Source organism: Danio rerio, chromosome 10 (genome assembly GCF_049306965.1).
Source record: "Danio rerio strain Tuebingen ecotype United States chromosome 10, GRCz12tu, whole genome shotgun sequence".
In the NCBI taxonomy this organism is placed as follows: domain Eukaryota; kingdom Metazoa; phylum Chordata; class Actinopteri; order Cypriniformes; family Danionidae; genus Danio; species Danio rerio.
In genome coordinates this window covers 21,791,351-21,811,819 of record NC_133185.1, presented here as the reverse complement: position 1 = coordinate 21,811,819, position 20,469 = coordinate 21,791,351, and the positions used below count along the sequence as shown (strand labels likewise).

Below are 20,469 nucleotides of genomic sequence, written 5' to 3'. Positions count from 1 at the left end.
TAAGTTGACTTCCATGGTAGGAAAAATAAATACCATGGTAGTCAATGACTTTCTTCAAGATGACTTATTTTAAGTTCAACAGATCAAAGTCAAACAAGTTTGAAACAAGTCAAGGGTGAGTAAATAACAGAATTTCCATTTTTGGGTCAACAATCTCTTTAATTTGAGAATGTGTGACGCATTAAGCATTTATTCAAATCACGTGATCATAAGCAAAATTTAATAATTTTTTTTACACATTGCAGAAATGATTCTGGTCAAGATATTACAAAACTAGTGGGGCATATTCCACACAGAGCACAACATATTATCTTCTTCCTGTCAGCCCTTTTAACAGTAAGTGCCACAGCACAGGGCGGGTGACCATCCAGCTGTATTCACTGTGCATCACGATTGTTAAGCAGAACCTGCTGGGTCTAATAGTAGCTTCACCCCACTTCCTGCCTGTCAGGACAAAATGTTACTCTGTACACACTACAGTAGGCTGTTAAGCTTTCACTTTTTCATTTATTTAGACACACTCTTTTACCATATGTAATGGTCTAAAGAAAATACTGTAATTGTTCAGTTAGAGTTTTTTGTTATATATCAAATTATAATACTGCATATGAATTATTCTAATTATCAATACATAACAACAACTATTTCCTGTAACATTTTTTTCTCAAGAAAAAAACAAATCATACAAGGCAGCTATTGACATTCAGAGACTGTCCTCTCTGTTGTTCTCCAAAAGCATTTTAATGGCCAGCATGATCTTTACTGTGACTCCAACAGTGAGCGTTTTGGTTGGTAGCTTTCAAGGGCACATGTTGGCTGGCTGCCATGCGTCTGCAATAGGCTACAATGAATGCCGGGTACAGCACACTTTATGATGGATTTTTACCTTTAAAATTTAATACAGATAAAGGAAATAACAATTTAGAATGGAGCACTTAAAGTAATATGTTAAATAATTGCATAAGCTAATAGCTTTGCTAGGAATCATGGGAATTCATATTTTGCCTTCTTTTCAAATTCCTAAAGTGTAACTGTTGAATAGACTTTTATGAAATCACCAAGGACCACTGTTTCAGCTAAACATCTTCTTTAACATTCTATTGAGGAAAAAAAAGTCATCTACATTTTGGATGGCCTCAGTAAATCAACAGCAAATGTTATATTTTGCGTGAAGCATCCCTATAGCATTCATTTCAGAAAAATACTCTGAATTTAATAACTTACATTTAAAATTCCAATTATAGCCTTAGCTTCTGTCCAACTTCATCCAAACAGTTGAGCTGTGTGTTCAAACGATAAGAGCACAACTCGCAGAAACTAATAATCAGATGCCCTTTGAAGGACGAATGAGGCCATTACTGATATGTGACTAAAATGCTTGGTTAAACTTGCTAGAATTAAATGAAATTGTGAACCAATTTCTATGACAATTATCCAGCAGATAACTTGGGTATCGAAATATTGCATATTCCTACACAACTTGCTATTCCAACCAAGAGACAGGTATATATGCCTCAGACTTTTTAATTAGAAACTGCACTTCTCTGCCACTGTTGTGTAGCTCAGGTTAATCAGATCTCATTAATAATATTGCTCCCTATCTATAGGTGAAGACATAATCAATCAATCAACACAAAAATAAATTTTAAAAACCATATATAATTCAGCACATAATAATAAAAATTACTCACTGCAATTGAAAAAGTGACATTTTTACCCTGAATTAATTTATATTATTTAGCTGACTGGTGTAAAACTGCAAAACTAAAAATCTACCAGTCAAAAGTTTGAACTACCTATTTAGGTTTCTTGTGCTCACCAAGGCTATATGATGGAATTGCATGATAAAAGCAAAAACAAAAAAAAAATCTGCAATTTTGCGAAAACAGTTTTATTTTATTTTGTTTCATTTCATTTTATTTTATTTTATTTTATTTTTTATTTTATTACAACTGACAGCACACTAGACTCTTTGGTGCCACATGATCCTAAAAATAAAAAATAAAAAGCGTTAACCACTGATAAATATCATAGTATAATAATAAAAGTTATTTTAGTGAAGCAAGAATTGGAAAATAAAAACAAATTTTGAAGGATCATGAGACACTGATGTCACTGAGGCTGAAAACTTACTGACATATGTATTAAAACAGAAAAAAAGGCTATTTCGTCTTTTGATTTAAATAAAATGCAGCCTTGAGATAAATTTTAAAAGATGTGTTTAAATATTTTTTAAAATAAAAATGTTAAAATTGCTCCATCTTTATCCACACCTTTAGGATTACCTCCCAAAACAATGAATTACCATGTCATTTTGTACACTGAATCTTCAGTTTTACTTATTATCATAATAATCAGGAATCATGGGTGGTTAATTGGTTGTCAGTTTGCCTTGAAGTGGCCTGTTCTATTAAAATAAACATTTCAAATGAGCACTTTTATTTCTTTATTACTCCTAATGTTTGGTGTCTGAGGTAAGGTAATTTAAAAGACACTGACAAGCTTATCAGACCAAACCACACAGTGAACAACACATACATTCCTTTTACAAAAAATATTCAGTCTTTAATTAACAAAACAAACTATTCAGCATTAAACATATTGGGGCTTATTTGCAAGATCAAAAAAAGATTCTAAAATAGGATCTATCTTTTATACATATATTCAGCTGAAATACAACCCTGATATTTCTTGATGATTTTCAATAAAAGGAACCCTTACTGATCGTAAGACAGAAAAAGTACACATACTTACCCTATACAGCTGTAAAAAAACAAAAAACAAAAAAAACTCTGCAAAAATCACTTTAAAAAGGAACAGCCAAACCACCTGCAAATAAAAAAAATAATCCTGGATTTCAAAATGTTAACTTATTTAACACTCCAGTTCTAAAAAATAAAAATGTATCCAATCGTCTGGTTTGGCAATCCAACACATCTTGAAGAAAGTGGAAGACAAAATCCTCTCCACACACTGACATCGGCACAGTTTAGAGGCTTCCAGACTAGGCTAGTGTGACAGTCCTAGTGGAGTATCTCTCTCTTGCTTGCTCGCTCGCCCTCTCTCTCTCTCTCTGTCCTCTGGCAATGTATTCCAGCACAAAGCTAATCTGGAATTGTCAAAATGCCAGCAGTCCATCTTTCCTCCATTTCCTCTTTTAATCGGCACAACTGTGCCTGTACCCATTTTTAAACTTTTGCATGTTATAGTTCACTTTTTCCTTTTTTATAAATACACAGTCAAAAATCGTTTTTAAAAAATTATAAAAACTATAATAAAAAAAAATAAAAAATAAAACTAAATCACGCAAATATTAGTGCTAAATAAATCAAATAAATAAATTAAATCAAAATAATTAAACAAATTGTTGTTTTGTTTGTTTAAAGGTAAAGAAAAAATGCTTTAAAATGTTTATTTTGTTTCAAGACTTTACACCTAGATATTGCTTGATGCTATTATCAGATTTAGCATGCTTTCCTGGGAGAAAACCCTGAGCTGGAAGACATAGCATATAAGGGGGTGTGAAATCAGGTAGGTCTCAAGAGCTGCCCCTGGTAAAGAGAGAAAAAGGAGGAGATGGGGTGGAAGGGGGGATTCTTCTAAAACTACCAAAGACAAGGTAGTAGGTCGAAATTGGTCTATTTATTGTAGGCTTGAATCAATCTGATAGGATTATTGCTGATTACAGATGTGAGACCAGCCACAATCAATCATATCACATGCTCTTCTCAAAATTAGTTTGTAAATCTTCACTTATTTTCAATTTAAGTTACAATCCATCTTTTTAGATGCTTTTTCTTAAAATGTTTTCTCTTGAACTTGGTTGTAAATCTCTACTGTGGCTGTGCTGAAACACCAAAGGTCACACTCATATTCTGTATTCTTAAGATTTTTACAGAAAGATTTGTTCATACAAATTTCCCTAATTAAATACATTTTATTCTACAAAAAATGAAAATGTTTTGCATTTGAACTACTGAGTGATAAAGAGAATCCCAAAATACCCTCTGCAAAAATATTTTGACTCTTAATCCTTTGTATATTTAATTGTATACATAAAAAAACATTTCAGATTTTTAATGTATATAAATATATGCATATTAATGCCTATTTAATGAAATGGTGCCTCATTTGCATATTTAAATATACAAATTAAAAACATTTAAATTCAAAAATGTGTTTGGGATTCCTAATGTCATCAATCAGCTCGGGAAGTATGACTTTGTTTTTCATCCTATTTGCCTAACATGCTCACTGAATACAAACCTAACAGATCCCTCAGATCTTTAGGATCAAATAAATTAGAAACTCCAAGAGTTCAGTCAAAGCAGGGTGAATCTGCCTTCAGCTACTACGTTGCTGGATTCAGCTTCCAGAAATGATCAGATGTGCTCCTACATTAGGTACATTCAAATCAAGACTGAAAACTCTGTTTGGCTGTGCCTTTACCGAATAAGCACTGTGCTACATCTGACAGATCACACTTTTATGTCTTTATTTTCTATTTCATTCTTTAAAGGGGTGTTCCAGAATATAATATTAGGGCTTGGTTGTGTTAATAAGATGCAAAGCAATGTATGCTCATGTTTCACTTGAAGGAAATCATGTTATTTTTTTAATAAATCTCACTTTGATTACATACAGCTACTCAGATAATATAAAAACGACTGACATATTTCCTAGTTCCTCTGAAAGGCCCACCCTCAAGTGACTCTGATTGGTCATCGTCATAATGTGCTGCGATTCTATTTACTATGAACTATCTGTAACACGAGAAGCACATGTGCTCGGAAGCTCCTTGTAGTTGCTCCATCTTTAAGGAGATTTTAGCCGAATCCAGCACTGAACTGGGAGAGATTCTGGAAGCTGTTTTGTCAAATCATGCTTGCTATGTATTTTATAATTCTCTGGAACATAATTATATTGAACTGGAAGCATTTCTGTGTTTGTGTCGTGTCATTTGGAAGCCCAAATACAGAAACAGAGCAGCTCTGTTTTAATTAGCAGAACGGCATTTCTCCCTCTTTTGTAACGTTACAGCGCCTGTGGCCACGGCCCTTAGCTGCACAGTGTGTGCGTGCGGTAAACGAACCTTTGTGATCTCACAAGGGCTGGAAGTATTTTTTGTAGTACACAAAATTTGTTCACTGTAGGCTTTGCTAAGCTAACTCTGTTAAAATCAAGGTCTCCCTTTGCATTGAACTTTGAGGATTTTACATTCAGAGATGCTGTTTATGTTCACACAGCTACATTACACATCAACTAAAGTTTAAAATATGACATCGTAGTGGACCACCCCTTTAATAACCTGTTTGAACACATTTTAATTTGTTTATCTGTTTGAATCATGTTATTTCTTTTAATAATTTTTATTTTCTTGTTTCTGTTATTCTTGTTTATGTACAGCACTTTGAGTATAAAATGTGCTATACTGTTTAAATAAACTTATGCTATATAAATAAACTTGCCTTGCCAAACATGTTTATCAGGATTGTCTTGCCTTTATTTTTTTGCATACGAGTTAATTGTATTTACATAAGAGATTTAACAAAATCGTTTTACAATTTATAGTTATAAAGATAGATAAAGATCATTTCATACAAGACCCTCCTTTACAGCTAAATGTCCTTCGGTTCAAATGTTAGTAAGAATAAGCTTGGTTTTTGTAATGATATATGTTCTTCACCACACATTTTGCATGGTCAAACGGTGTGCTAAACCACACCCATATTCTTCACTGTATTAAATAAGCAGCTTTTACATAAGTGTCCACAGCAATCACTGTAATGGAGCCTCAATGAAGAGCCCTATATTTGAAAAAGCTTAATTAGCATGAGCGCCGTTAGCTTATCAGAATAAATCACCTTTACAAGTTGATATGCCATTAGCCATTATACAAAAAACAGGCATATTTGGGTACATAAAATATTTTTGATCCAAAGCAATCTAAGTTAGGATTAATCTGATTTGCCACTGTGATCTATTAATTTTGACTTATTCTCAGTGTGAGGTAATCAGGCCACATAAGTGCTTTGCCATGCTAATTTATTTCTAGAGGCTCATGCATTCAATTTTGTGCGGTCAAATGAAAGAAACGAAGGAGGACAACAGGGTAGCTAATTACTGGCTGTCAAGACGAGGGAGAGAGAGAGAGAGAGAGAGAGAGAGAGAGAGAGACAGAGAAAGAGAGAGAGAGAGAGAGAGAGAGAGAGAGAGAGAGAGAGAGACAGAGAGACAGAGAGACAGAGAGACAGAGAGAGACGGAGAGAGACAGAGAGAGACAGAGAATGCTGAAAAATGAGGGAATGTATTTAGTGGGCTTTCGATTATTTACTTATAGAGACTATAAAAGCTTAGAAACTTAAAAAGAATCATTAAAAGATAAAACAAACATTATTAAAAAGCCCCTATTATGGGGTTTTGAAAATGAGTTTCTTCGCAGTGTGTAACACAGCACTAAGTAAATGAAAACATCCAGCTGAGGTTTATATCTGAAAGAGCACTATAATTAAAGCTATTGAATTTTTAACGTTATAGTCGACTCAGAGTCAAATAAATGAATTGTGTTGGGTTCGGATCTTTTGCCCAAAGGCATCAACGTTAACACAGTACATCACCAAACATGAAGTGCCAGATCGGGTAAAACGTGAACGCACCTTTCCCTTCAGACACTAGCGGAGCGCGTGTATCACAGGGCTGATTATAACACAAAGATAATGATCACTGACAGATGGCGATTCGGCTGCGGGGAATAAAGGGTTTAAGTTTATATTCACAACAACACCACATTATAGTCAACCATGTGCTTTGTTTGTTCCTGTAATTTTTCAGAGACTTTGTCAGTAACTGTCACACCTTATATGGACCAGTTTCTTCTCCCTCCGGATCATAACATATAAGTGTAATAAAAATTGTTGCCTTGTTTTCTGTAGTTTGCAAAATATGTATTTAATTGTGTGCTGTCACTTGTAATCGCTCCACACGGCTTGTAATTACTTATCTTATATAGATCAGTGCTTGTACTGTATCTCTCAGGTTAAATCTTTATGGTTCTATTTACATATTGCTTCCAAAACCACGCTGAAAACACAATGCGTGCTTCTTTTTTTTACCAGTGTAAAAGATTTTCTGAACTTGTGATTGTCTGCCGTTTGTCTTTGCTATGGCCACCATCAGCTGTTCTTTCACATGTGCGACGCAGTCCATTTTCAGAATAAATCAGCTTTTGCCACTGTGTGGATTAATACTGAATGTGTGTCGTTGTTATTACTTGGGTTTGGGTTTAAGAGTAATATGTTGGTGTTTAACTGCATTGGGCTCTCTCACACACTCTCTGCTACAACATTTCTCATACATTTTTCTATGTCTCGCGCTGAACCCAGTAGACTAATCACAACAGACTTGGTCGTCGGACCAATCAGCGCAGATTAGTGCAATCTCATGCAAAGGAGGGGTTTGGGAACAAATAAATCACTGAACAAATCATATGGAAGTCGTGGGGATAATTAGTTAAAAATAAATGCATATTATAACACAATGAAAGTGTTTTTTGACCTTGCATGCATATCAGCCTGCTGTTGGAGATAAACAAAACCAAAATATGACATTTCACAATGCGAAATAGGGGCTCTTTAAACATCACACAACTAAAACATTTTTGTCACTTGAAATAAAATGTTAACTGAAATAAAATAATATTACAAATACAATAATAGGTATACAAAATAAAAAACAATATAAATACATAAAATATTTTAGACTGCCATCAAATAAATACTTTTAGTTTTGTATACCTCATGATGCTAAATAGCTAAAACTAAACAGTTAGTAAAAATTATACTTACATATAATATTTTTAATGTTGTAATTTAGATTTTTATATAAAAAAAAATTACACTCAATACCAATGATCAGAATACAATACCCACTTCAGAAGTGTTAAGAAATCAATATTTGACGGATAATCACTGATTTTCAAAACAAGTGAAATCAAGACATTTAAATATTTTTTATTCTGACCAGCTGTCATTTTTGGTTTAAAAATGCTTGAATCTTAACAAAACAAAACAAAAAATTATTAACGTTGTACTCACACACACATGCGCATGTACGCATATATACAGTGATTGTGTGCAATCTTCAACACACCAATGTTCTTCATACTCTACTTCATAAACTTCCAAAGTCAATTCCCCAATTTATACTAGCTAATCATGAAATGCTCTTTAAGACACACACATACACACACTATCGCAAACTCCTTGACTCTCTATGCTTAATTACTCCTGAAGACGTTATCAGTGATATCACACAGCAACTCTTCAGAGCCTGACCTTGGCCCTGGCAGATTAATGTTGTGAGGTCTAGATACAGCACCACAGTGGACATCCAATCTCATTGCACTGATAAATTTAAAGCCCAAGTTTTAACCAAACAAACAACACACAGCAATTCATTATTCCCAAAGAGTCTCAGAATGTGCATGCCTCATGTTTAAATAATAAATGGTAAAACTCAACCAATCCAAACAAATGTTTATGAATGACGGGGTTGCACAATTCATACTTACCAACTGGAAAAAAAATAAATTAAGGTCATAATCTTATGACAGACTGTTAAAGATGCTGCATACTGGGGCAGGTTTTTAGGAAAAAGATAAGAGGTAAAGCTTAATCTAACATGTAAATTGGATCAACTGAAAAGGGAAAAGACAAAGGAGATGAAGGGTATGAGTTCCCTACTATACCTCCTTAAGCTGAACTCTCACTTTGTTGATTGCCTTAAGCCAGCGCACTCTGGATGGAGAGAATGGTAAAGGAAGTCCATCATCCTTGAAGCTAGAAAAGGAACAAAAAAACTTATTAAATATAATTTATGCTATTGAAGTGATTCATTATACTGAGTGCAAACTGCAAAGTTTACAGTATACAATTTTTAATGCTCATGTTAGGTTACAAGCTAGAGTGAACAAAAGTACCTTTTAAAACTTCTGAATCTAAAACTGTCCATAACGTTATAATAAAGTACATTTCAGTACATGAAACTGTACTTTTTAAATAAATTCTAAAATTTAAAGAGGGACCACCCTAGTGACAGCTTTTATACCTTTAATTCAGTTCAAGCGCTTGGCACTTACTGTATGAACAATAAATATGTATGAGCAAAAAACAACATTGTACTAGTTTAAAAAAAATGAGTATATATATTTGAATCTTTTTAAAAATCTGTCTATTGTTTTTGCAACCTTCAGTCATCCCTCATTTGTTTTTTCTCTTCTGACTATGAAACAATTTAGGTAAGCGTTGACACACTGTGAACAAAGTTACTTAAAAGGTGCAATAAGATATTTTGGAAAATGCTGATGTTAGCCTGATAGCACTGAAAGTCAACATCTTACCCTGCAAATCTCCATTCATAATCCTACTTTAATGATGAAACGCACATCATGCAAATTATATTAATACCTCAGGTCAAGCATAAATCAGAAGTACACATTAGGCTAAAGTCAATGAATGCGTACCTTTTGGGTGATTTTTCAGGCATTTTGTCCACTTGAGAAACCACTTCCTTTTTTAAGGTGCTGCTTGTATCCTTTCCATTTTCTTGAGAGGATTTCAATCCCTCATCTTCACCCCAAGAAGCATGTCCATTTGTAGGGTGATGTCCATTTCGGGATGGTCGGTAGCCAGTACTGTGATAAGAATGGTAGGACTCCTCTAACTCTGAACAGGCAGCACTCTCTTGACCAGTCTCACTGAGCTGAGAACTAGCTTGACTGAGATTCCCTGAAGACCCAAAACGACTAGAGTTCACAGGACTAATGTTGTTGTTTTTTTTTTTAAAGAGAGAGAAAGAACAAGCAATTAGTGTCAATGATTTTTATAACTACTTCCACTAGCTTACATTAGGTCTAAACTTCAATTAATTAGGAATGCTATGCACAACTAATGGAAATACAAAATTGCAAAGAACCAAAGCACAGTTACAGAAGTCACACAGCACTAAGAGAAAACAAACCACACATTGGGAAAGCCAGCATTTTTAAATCAAACTAAATCTAAAACTAAAATCATTGAGCATGTTTACATGCACATTAATTATCTTATTTCTTTTAAACAGATTATTCCAATATGCTGATTTTTAGTCAACAACATTTAAAACTGCATTTGGCATTTCAGACACTTTAAACAAAATTCTTGTGTTTATGTGGTCCTAGTGAGATTAGCTTGAGCACTGCTAGAAATCCTATAGTAATCATTATTTCGATGCAGAGACCACAATCCTGAAATGGCTGAGTAAATGCCATAACAAATGATATTTTTAATATATATTATCTTCATAAGAAGTATGATTGTGCATGTAAACATAGTGCAACATAAATGGTTTATGAAACCATTTATTATGCTGCTACTAGCCTTTTAGGAATCAAAAGGTCCTTCTTTTCCTGCTGTAATCCTGAAGAGGCATCTGTAGAAGGTGGGGTCTGGATATGGATTTCCAAATCTTTTTGAGGAGGAGGATCAGGTGTGGATGCAATAAGTTTGGATTTATCTGTGTTATTTTCTGTAACTTCAAAATTTGCTACAGTCTTTTGTTTAATGTCAACTGAGTGGGTGATTTCGCCTTTGTCTTCCTCCAAGTTTAAATTATCATGGTCTTTTTTGACAGATGTACCATCTTCGATACGTACTTTATTTTCCTGAGCTTTAGGTTGGATTGTAACAACTGGGGTTGTTTGTGGTTTAGGCGGTTCTGGAGTTTCTTTCTGCCATGGAAAACCTAATTTTGCTCCAAATAAAGATGCTGGTGTTGCTTCTTTTGAAACCACTGACTTCTCATCTTGAAACAGTCCTGCTGAAAATGACTTAAATCCAGAAATAAGCTTGCCACTTTCTGTATTTGGTATTGAGGGTGGTGAAGAAAATAAAGACCCAAACGACTTTCCAGCATCAGCAGCTCCAGACATAAACCCAAATTTAGATGCTGTTAAACCTGGCATGCCAAATATGGACTGAGAAGTTTCTGATGATTGAGGTTGTTGAGCCATTTTTGAACTATTGTCTATTACAGGCACAGATTTGTCTGTAAACTTTTCTTCAGAAACCATGACAACTGTTTTCTCTTTAATTACTTCGCCTTCAGGAGGTTCCTTAATAACTGTTTCAACAAGTTGACAGCTGGAAGCCTCAGTGGAATTGATGGTTGCAACTGTAACATTATCAGAAGCATCATTACAAGACATTTCTTTTGCTGATGAATGGGGTTCTATTTGACTTTTTTCATCTTTGTCTCCAGACAATGTAACATCCCTAGAAGCTAACAATGACTGATCTTGGACTGACTGAAGAGACTGGGATGTCAAGGTAATAGATGATTTTATGTCAGCTGTTTTGGGTGCTTCTGGAGATTTAAACATACCAAAAATGTCACTTTTTATAGATTCTGTTGGTATGCTACTTGAAAAGCCAAAGACTGAGGTTTTGGGTATGGTTGGGGTTGAGTGAAGTTGTGAAAAGAGACCACCTGAAGAATTTGGGGCTGAACTGGCACCTGTGAACAGTTTAGACATAAAACCACTGACAGCTTCAGTTGATGAGTCTAAAACAGATTTCTGTGATTCAGAATGTTTTGGATGTCCCTCAGAAGCACTGGTCTCAGTTGAATTGGTTTGTTGTATATGCTGAGTTTGGCATTCTGTTATCTTGACCTCTGCTTTTGTACTCTGCTTTGAAATTGATTCAATATCTTTTGCTAAATCATCTCCGGTCAAACTAATATTACTATGGCTAACAACATCTAGGTTACTCCTCTCAAGAGCAATCTTCTCACCAATGACATCTGAGCTTTTATCAGAGATATCAGTTGAGAATGAAGCCATAGATGCTGCTTTCCTTTGATCTGCCATGACAGAATGCTGGGAATCATAATATGTGGGTTCTGTTTTCTTTTCCTCCGAGCCCATATTTTTACTATCCTCAGTCACATCCTCTTGAGAAACTAGTGATGCAACCTTTAACAGCCCTTCAGTTTCAGATGGTTTTGATGTTGGTGTTTGACTAGGTGAAGGTGCTGAACTAGGCCCACCAAACATAGAAAGAAGACCTTTTCCAGGAGCATCTTTAGAAGCAACTCCAGACAGAATACCTCCAAATATTGAAGAAGGCTGAGGAGTGGCTTGCTGTGGAATTGACCCACCAAAAACGGAAAACAAGCCTTTGCCCGTTAACTCACCAAAGGCTGAAGCACCTGAACTATTATTCTGAACATTATGCCCAGCATTACCAGCACCAGGTTGGGAACTTGGTCCAGAAAACATTGAAAATAGATTCTTTGCTGGAACTTCCTTTGATCCTGAAGCACCAGAAAAAATACCACCAAGTATAGATCCACTTTGAGCATTTTGAGGACCTGATCCAGAAAACATTGACAACAATCCTGAAGTTGCTTCCTCTTTTGGTGGCGCTACACCCTGAGCAGAAGAATCCTCTTGGTGTGCTTGCTTGCTAGATTCAGACTGTGCCAATCTACTATCATCAGTTGGCAATGCCTCTTGTGTGGATTTTGGAACTGATACTGTTGGGTCGCAGTCTGGCTGCAGAGTATGCCCAGCAATCACAGAGGTAATGTCTTTACTTTGTGGCCCTTTTGACTCTTTGCTATCAAGAGAAAGAGAATGTCCAGTTGAATCTGGCTGCTGTGAGAATGGCTGGGAGATAGTTTCATTGGACAAAGAGGGTATTTCATTTACTGATGGCTCTTTATGTGACTCATTAGATGGCACAACAGTCTCATGAGGTAAGCATTCCAGTGGAGCTGATGGGTGGCTGGAAATTCCAGAGTGTAAAAGTAATCCTTGTGATGGACTGTCATTTGGTAATTCCTTTGCGGGAGTCGCTTTCGTTGCAGTAGAAGAGACTGATTGTGCTGGTGTTTGTTGTAATTTAGACTCATCCAAAGAAGATATATGTTTAACTGTCTGCTCATTAGTAAGAACGGCTGCTGGAACTCTTGTGGCAGGTGGTTGTGGGCTTTGTGCTCCAAACATAGAAAATAAACCTTTTGCTGGACTCTCACTAGAGCTGGAAGACCCACCTAATATACCACCAAAAATTGATCCTGTCTGTTGTGAAGATGGTTGTGACCCTGAACCACCAAACATAGAAAATAAACTTTTGCCCAAAGGCTCTTTTGGCAGTTCATTTCCTTGGCTTGCAGACTGAGTGGCCGAGCGTGGTTGTGAGGTCTGCTGAGGGCCACTGAACATGGATAGCAGTCCTGTTACGGGTGTATCTTTTGGTGGGTCAGCTCCAGATGCTGGTGACGTCTGCTGAGGGCTACTGAACATAGATAGCAGTCCTGTTACTGTTGTATCTTTTGGTGGATCAGCTCCAGATCTTGGTGCAGTCTGCTGAGGGCCACTGAACATGGATGGCAGTCCTGTTATAGGTGTATCTTTAGGTGGATCGGCACCAGATCTTGGTGCAGTTTGCTGAGGGCCACTAAACATAGATAGCATTCCTGTTACTGGTGTATCTTTTGGTGGATCACTTCCAGATCTAAGAGAAGTCTGCTGAGGGCCACTGAACATAGATAACAGTCCTTTTATTGGTGTATCTTTTGGTGGATCAGTTCCAGATCCTAATTCAGATGAAGCCTGCTGAGGGCCACTGAATGTAGATAGCAGTCCTGCCATTGGTGTGTCTTTTGGTTGATCAGATTCAGATGAAGTTTGCTGAGTGCTGGAACCACTAATCAAAGAGAGTAACCCCATGGCTGGTGATTCCTTTGGATGAACAGTGCTGGTTTGTTTTTGATTACAAGAACTCACATGTGTTGAAGGCTGCTGTGTACTAGTGCCACTGAACACAGAAGATATATTCATGCCTAGATATTCTTTAGGAGGTACAGCTTCTGGTGGGCAAGGCTGATGTGTGGATCCAAATTGTGGTGAGGTCTGTTGAATGCTAGAACCTCCAAACAAAGACAGGATGTTTTTGCCAAGTGGCTCTTTTGCAGAGGAATTACTGATTGAACCTTGGAGGGAGGTAGATGCACTTAGAGATGGAGCTTGTTGCTGACTGGAACCACTAAATATGGACAACAGCCCTTTGCTTTCATCTTTCGAAGCTGTGGTCCCAGAGAAAATATCCCCAACAGAAAAACCAAACAACCCACCTGACTGCTTGGCTTCTGGTTTGGTCTCCCCAGTCGGTGGCATAGTTTGAGATCTCCCTGGTGTTGGCAACCTGTTTGCATCAGCAGAATGTATCTGAGATGAGGAGACACTCCTTCCCTGAATTGATTGTGATAAACTAGGAAATTCTGATTCACCACCTTTTGCAAAGGTATTTTCTGCTGTTTGCTGTTTCTGAATCCCTTTAGGCACTGTCATTGTTGAGGCTGAATGTTGCAGATTTGTCTTTGATATAGTGTGGGAAGGACTTTCAATGTTAAAAAAATCCCCTATTGACCCAAAAAGTTTTGATGTTCCCGTTGTGTCTTGGTTTGTTGTTGAATCTTTCATGCCATCAGAAGCAGTTCCAACTTTATCAGCTTGTCTGGATACTGGATGAGCAGATTTAGAAGGCTCTGACTTGACCTCCTCTATACCCACTGCTGTTTTGAAAAAGTTTAAAAACCCACTTGATTGCTCAGATGTCTTTCCACCTTGTGTTTCTGCTGGCAGAGACACATCTAGAGAGGCAGATTTGATGGTTAAACTGGACTGTTCTCTTAAAGTAGTAGATACAATTGATGTTGGAGGAAGAGAGGACTGTTGTGACAATGTAGCCTGTCTAGCCAGTTTGGGTTTCTGAGATGAACTTAAAGTGCACGCACCCTGAGAGGGCGTGGAAGCTGTTGGCTGTGCAGAAGATGTTACTGAAACTCTAGGTGTTGTTGGAATTTGTTTGGATGATAACTGATTTGTATTGTCTGGTTGAGTTGTTCCACAAACGTCATCCTTTACGATCTTTGATTTAAGACTCTGAAAACCTGTTGAAATAAAGCTTTTGGCTTGCTGATCAGCAAGTCGTGTTTCAGAGGCTTTATGAGATCTGCTTTGATTTTGTCCTGAAAAAGAACCATCTTTAGCAGAAGGTGACTTTGAGACAGCTGTGTTTCTACTTGATTCTGAATTGGAGCTTTTGCCAACAATTGAGGATAGAATTGAGGAGATTTTCTTAATAGATCGATTTGGCTGCTCCTCTCCAGGCTGTACTCTTTTTCTCCACTCTTCTTCTGAAACATCATCTATATGTTTTATTTGCACTCCACTGGATGAACGACGCCTCTGTTGAGGCTGGTAGCAGCTGTAGACACCAGTGGTAGGTGAAGTTGTGGTTTGTGTGGCACCAAATGAAACAGAAACCTTATAAGACAGCAGTTCTTTTATTTCTCTGCTGTCGAGATTTACATTATTGTAGTTTGTTCCATGAAAAGAAAGGTCAACAGCTTCCTGAGACGGATCACAGTAACCATAATTGTGTGGGAGCTGATGATTAGTATCCATCCTAACTTTGTTAAATCGGTAACTGGAAAAATCCAGAGCTTGCTGTCTTTGATTAAGCATTGAATCTGCAAACATCTGTGAAAAACGCTCAAGGTTCAGATTCATGATTTGGTTACCTTTTTTATAGGCTGCTGACAAGTCAAGTGGTGCAGTCAGAAGTTCAGCTTCACTTTGGCCTTGACTTGGAAGCCAGAGAAGCTCATCTTCATTGTATAGAGGAATCTTAAACCCACAAACTTTTACCACCTCATTATACAACCAGGCACTAGGATAGATGTCCACTGTACTTGCCCACTCTTGTTCTGGGGCACATGCATAAACATACTGCCCAGACTCATCTGTGAGTAGGGCGTAAATATACTCATAATCAGTGTAGACAAAATATCCACAATCTCCATCATCTGCAGGCCACCACATACCCTGGTCCAAAAGTGAAAGCCATTGTTGATACCACTCAGACTCCTCAAGATACACATGTTCCTCCATATCACTGTTGCTTGCTGAAGAGTAGTTCCAATGATTGGGAGATGTAGCTACATTAACATGGCTTCCACTATTCCCAGGCTGAGTGCAAATGTCAGATGTCCCATGATAAACATACTGCCCATTAGCTGAGTAAGACAGATGTGGAGGAGTTTCCTCATAATATCCTTCATGATATGAAATACTATTCAGACTGTAACAACTTTCTGCACTAAATGAGTGCCACCTGCTTAATTTAGCATTATTCTTCATGCTCAAATTCAACACACCTTCAAACTCTTGGTTGTTAATCACATCCAAATCGTTTTGGCTATTCCACGCTCTAGGTCTCACTAAACTATTGGGAACATCAGTGGAATAATCTGATTGGTTCTTACTCCCATTGTAAGAATGGAATTTCATCCATGGCTTTGTATGAGAGTATTGTTGGTTAATATCCATGTTTATATCATTCAAATACTGAGAAGATGTGTGGACTTCATTAATTGGTGTAATTTCATGTCCATCAGGTACTATTCCCAATGACTGATCATTCAGCTGTTGCCACAATATAGATTGTTGTATCCATGAGTGTTCATCACTGGGACTAGGTTGCAATGCATATGATGGAGAGATTTCTTGGAAACCATACTGTTCAGGTTTACAATGGAAGGATGGATAACTCTGCCTAAAACATTCCTGTGACATCACTGCTTGAGATGGGTGACAAAGAGGTAGATTTTCAGTGCTATATGAAGTGGTTCTAATTTGACTTGAGAGCATAAAATTTTGTGAGCTGTATAAGAGGGGTATATTACCAGTACTATGAGATGTGTATGCAGCACATTTTTGTTGTGACCTTGCATAACTTGCAGGTGTCCTTAAATCAAGGCTCTCTGTGCCACAAATGTTAGACACATAATTTAAATTAGCTACATTGTCTCTCAGAAGTCCTGTAGAACTGACCTTCATTTGTAATCCTTCCATAGCCACACCCTCTGTTTTGACAGTGGAAACATCTGTTGGATTCCTGCTAAATATCCCATATAAGAAACGTTGTTGAGTTGAGGGCTGTTGATCTGTATCTTGGATCTGGGAGGGTATTTGAGGTAGCCGTCTTTTTGATTGGCCTTGCTGTGTGTGAATCTCTACTGGTATTTGTGGCTTATCCTGATTTTGCTTAACTGAATTCTGGATGTTTAAGGATACATCTTCAGAAGAAGATGTGAGCTTATTGAAAAAGCCAGATAAAATTCCTGGCTGAGCTGATGTTTCTTGCCTTCCTACACGAGAGCTTTGTTTTGTCGCAACTTGCTGTGGCAAACTTGCATGTTCCTTTTTTTCCTGTGTAACAGGTAGTTCCTGTGACTCATTAGAGGACACTTTAAGAAAAAGAAGGCCATCCGACTGGTGTTTTTGATTAGATGAATTATTTTGGGATGAGTGGCTTTGTTCTATAACATTTGTTTTTGACTGGAGCACAGATGACTGGGTGTTAGAAGCTTGAACTTGCTGTGCTGATTGAGAGACGGAAACATCTGAGGAGGCAAACTTAAAAAGACCAGATAGAAGGCCATCTTGCTGAGAATGTCCTTGATGGGATACACTTTGTTTATGGCCATCTAATATGCCTTTTTGAAGCCGTTCTGACTGTTGTTTTGGGAAGTTAGACTGCTGTGTTTGGATCCTGCTCTGACCCTCTACCTTATGCTGGACAGAATCTTGAAAATAACTTATGCTTGGTGATTTTTGTTGCTCCTGGGGCATCGTTGTTTGAGTGTCCAAAGGTTTTTCGGTAGAGGCAAATCTAAAAAGGCCAGACAAAATACTTCCCTGTTGAGATTTTGTCTCTTGCTGAGAGAATTGTTGAGGCTCTCTGTGAGAAATTTCTGTGGAAGTAATAGTTAGCCGCCCTGAGAGAGGAGGAATAGATGCACTTGTTTGGGTATGAGGTTGGTTTTGTTGATTTAATATTTGAGCAGACTGACTCCTTTGCTGATTTACATGAGCACCTGTTGCCATATCACCTGTGGAAGCAAATTTCATGATTCCTGAGAGTAAGCCCCCTTGTTGTGGTTGATTAGGAAATGCTTGGGCACTTGATGCATTATCTGAAGCAACTGATTTAAACAAACCAGAAAACAGGCCCTGACGTTCATGTTGAGATGCATTTTGCTCTGTAATATTAGGTACTTGAGTTGGACCAGGTTGTTGGTGCTTAACTTGCATTTGTTCCTTAGCAGAAGTTGGATTGGGATGTTGCATCCTATGACCAGTCTGATTAGACCCTGGAGGAGGTAAAGTGCTCTGAATATTAGGCCTATGGATAGGTGGAGTAACAGGCTGCAGATCTTCAGTAGGTGCCATCTTAAATAGACTAGAAAACCAGCCTGTTTCTGTGTTCCCCTTACTTGTTGTGTCTGGGGGTTCTTTATTGGAAGGTGTTGTTAATTTTGCATTGTCAGGCAGAGAAGCTGGAATTGCACCTGCCACTCTCTTTGTTACAGCTGGAATTTGATCCGTTTTAGTGATTTGAGGCATACTCTTGGATGCACCTGAATCCTCTCCAGATGCAAACTTAAACAATCCAGAAAACAGCCCCCCATCTGACTTTTGAGGTTGTGGGACAGACACATTGTCTGAGGAGACAAAAGTTTGCTTTTTAAGGGAGGATTCATCTGGAAGCTTTTCTACCCTAATGTCTTCTGCTGACCTAAAGACAGGAAAAACTGTGTGTGTTTGAGACTGGGGAGGCACTGGTGGTCCAGGTGAGATTAATGAACTGAGTGATTTCCTAAAAGGATTAAAAAATCCAGACTCTTCTGTAGCCTTTTGTGGTACAGGCTCAGTGAGTGTCTTCTTATAATTAATCTCATTACAGGTATTTTTAAGTATCTTAAACTTTTTACTATCATTGTCTTGATAAGCATCTGACATTTTACTGAGTTTTGTTTTTCCATTCAAAACCGTGGGAGGATCACCTGGCTTGTTTTGCTTTGCATCCAACATTGAATTGACAGATGATAAACTTTCTCTGTGAGCTTTGACACCACCGTATTTCGTGAGCTCATTTTCCATTGAATGTATTGACTGGTCTGCCTCTTGTAACTTGGCATCTGATGGCTGGAAAGGCAAAACGGGTGACATTGAAAACTTCCTATCAGTAGGGGAAACCACAGCTACTGGTGTGGGACTTGTAGACTTTGGCATAAAGGAGAACAATTTTGATATACCAGAACTAGCATTATGTGGGGTCTCTGATTGTTCAACTGATTTGGACCCTGCTTGTTTTGAGCCTGACACAACTTTATCAGTTAAAGAGCTAAATAACGAGCTCATGGCATTTTTCACTCCAGACACTCCATGGTCAGAAGCACCACTTAAATTACTTTCTTTGGCATCTATGGGTTTTTCTTTTACTTCCTTAGAGATGATGCCTTGCTCATCTCCAACAGATTCGGTTCTTGCACTACCTTGAGATGACAGCCTTGATTTGTTAGATTTGGGTAAGGATCCATATTTACTGATCTCCTCTTCTTTTTCAGCTAGATACTCTGATACGGTTTCAACTAGGCACTGCAACTCATCCATAGGATCAACATATTCATCACTAGGTTCCTCTACAGGTGAGAGCATGACCTCTGGAGCCCATCCACCAATTTTACCCTTTCCATTCTTCTTCTCCCGGTAACCTTGAAGCCTCTCAGTTTGACCACCATACGTTGAGAAATATCCATGGTGGCTATTATTCTTCTTCTCCTCACCCCTGAGTGCCTTAGCTAAAGATGTCATTTCCTCCAACTCCTCTTCAGAGCAAATAGAATAATGTAACTCATCTGAACCCTCAGAATCAAACTCTACATCTTCCCTCAATCTAGCAGCTTCCTCCTCTTGATATGCAACATAATTTTCTAGCGTGTTTTCTAGCTTGTTTTTGGCCCACATCCTAGTTTTGTAGAGTAATCCATTTTTGTATGGTTTCAGACATGGAGTCATGTTCTCATCCGCTTCTTCCATTTCTTTTACTTGACGTAACACAAGCTCGGTTCGTTTTTGACGGAGAAATGCCAGATCAGGAGGGAAATGCTCTGCTCCAGCATGCTCCAGCCCTCCTGGGTCCCGGATTTTTTTCTTTCGCCTTCGGTCAATAGTAGCATAGCCTTCTGGGTAAGCAGCATTTAACACAGAATTTTTGTTTTTTATCGGCAACAGCTGCTTGATTATGGGGTCATGGTAATCCTTTTCTTTATGAACAACATCACTCTGTCTGTCTTGATCTTCAATCCATGCCTGTTCCTCTCTATCAAGGAACTCACTAAGGGTACTTTTACCCTGTTTGTATTTCACTTCCCAATCCTCCACACCCATGCCTGAATCTACTGGGACAATTCTAATTCTACCCTTCTGATTAGGAGCTCTAGCGGAGATTAGGATGGAAGAGGATAACAAAGGAGGGAGAAAAAAAAGAAAAAAAAAAGAGCATTTCAACACAACAA

General features: G+C 37.6%; 1 protein-coding gene across 31 annotated transcripts in view; it reads right to left on the bottom strand.

Moving 5' to 3' along the window:
• The window catches only part of unc13bb (unc-13 homolog Bb (C. elegans)), a 150,496-nt gene that overhangs the window by 52,875 nt on the left and 77,152 nt on the right, over positions 1-20,469 (bottom strand). For 11 of the 31 annotated variants that reach the window (XM_073914584.1, XM_073914583.1, XM_073914590.1 and 8 more), the window contains 2 exons: positions 9,521-9,817; positions 8,747-8,837 (listed from right to left, as the gene is read on the bottom strand). In XM_073914584.1, the coding sequence (XP_073770685.1) occupies positions 8,747-8,837; positions 9,521-9,817 (388 nt within the window). Of the gene's footprint in view, positions 1-2,754; positions 3,029-8,746; positions 8,838-9,520; positions 9,818-10,415; positions 20,391-20,469 lie in introns of those variants that run through there. The other 20 variants (XM_068223933.1, XM_068223934.1, XM_068223935.1 and 17 more) reach the window with 5 other exon arrangements.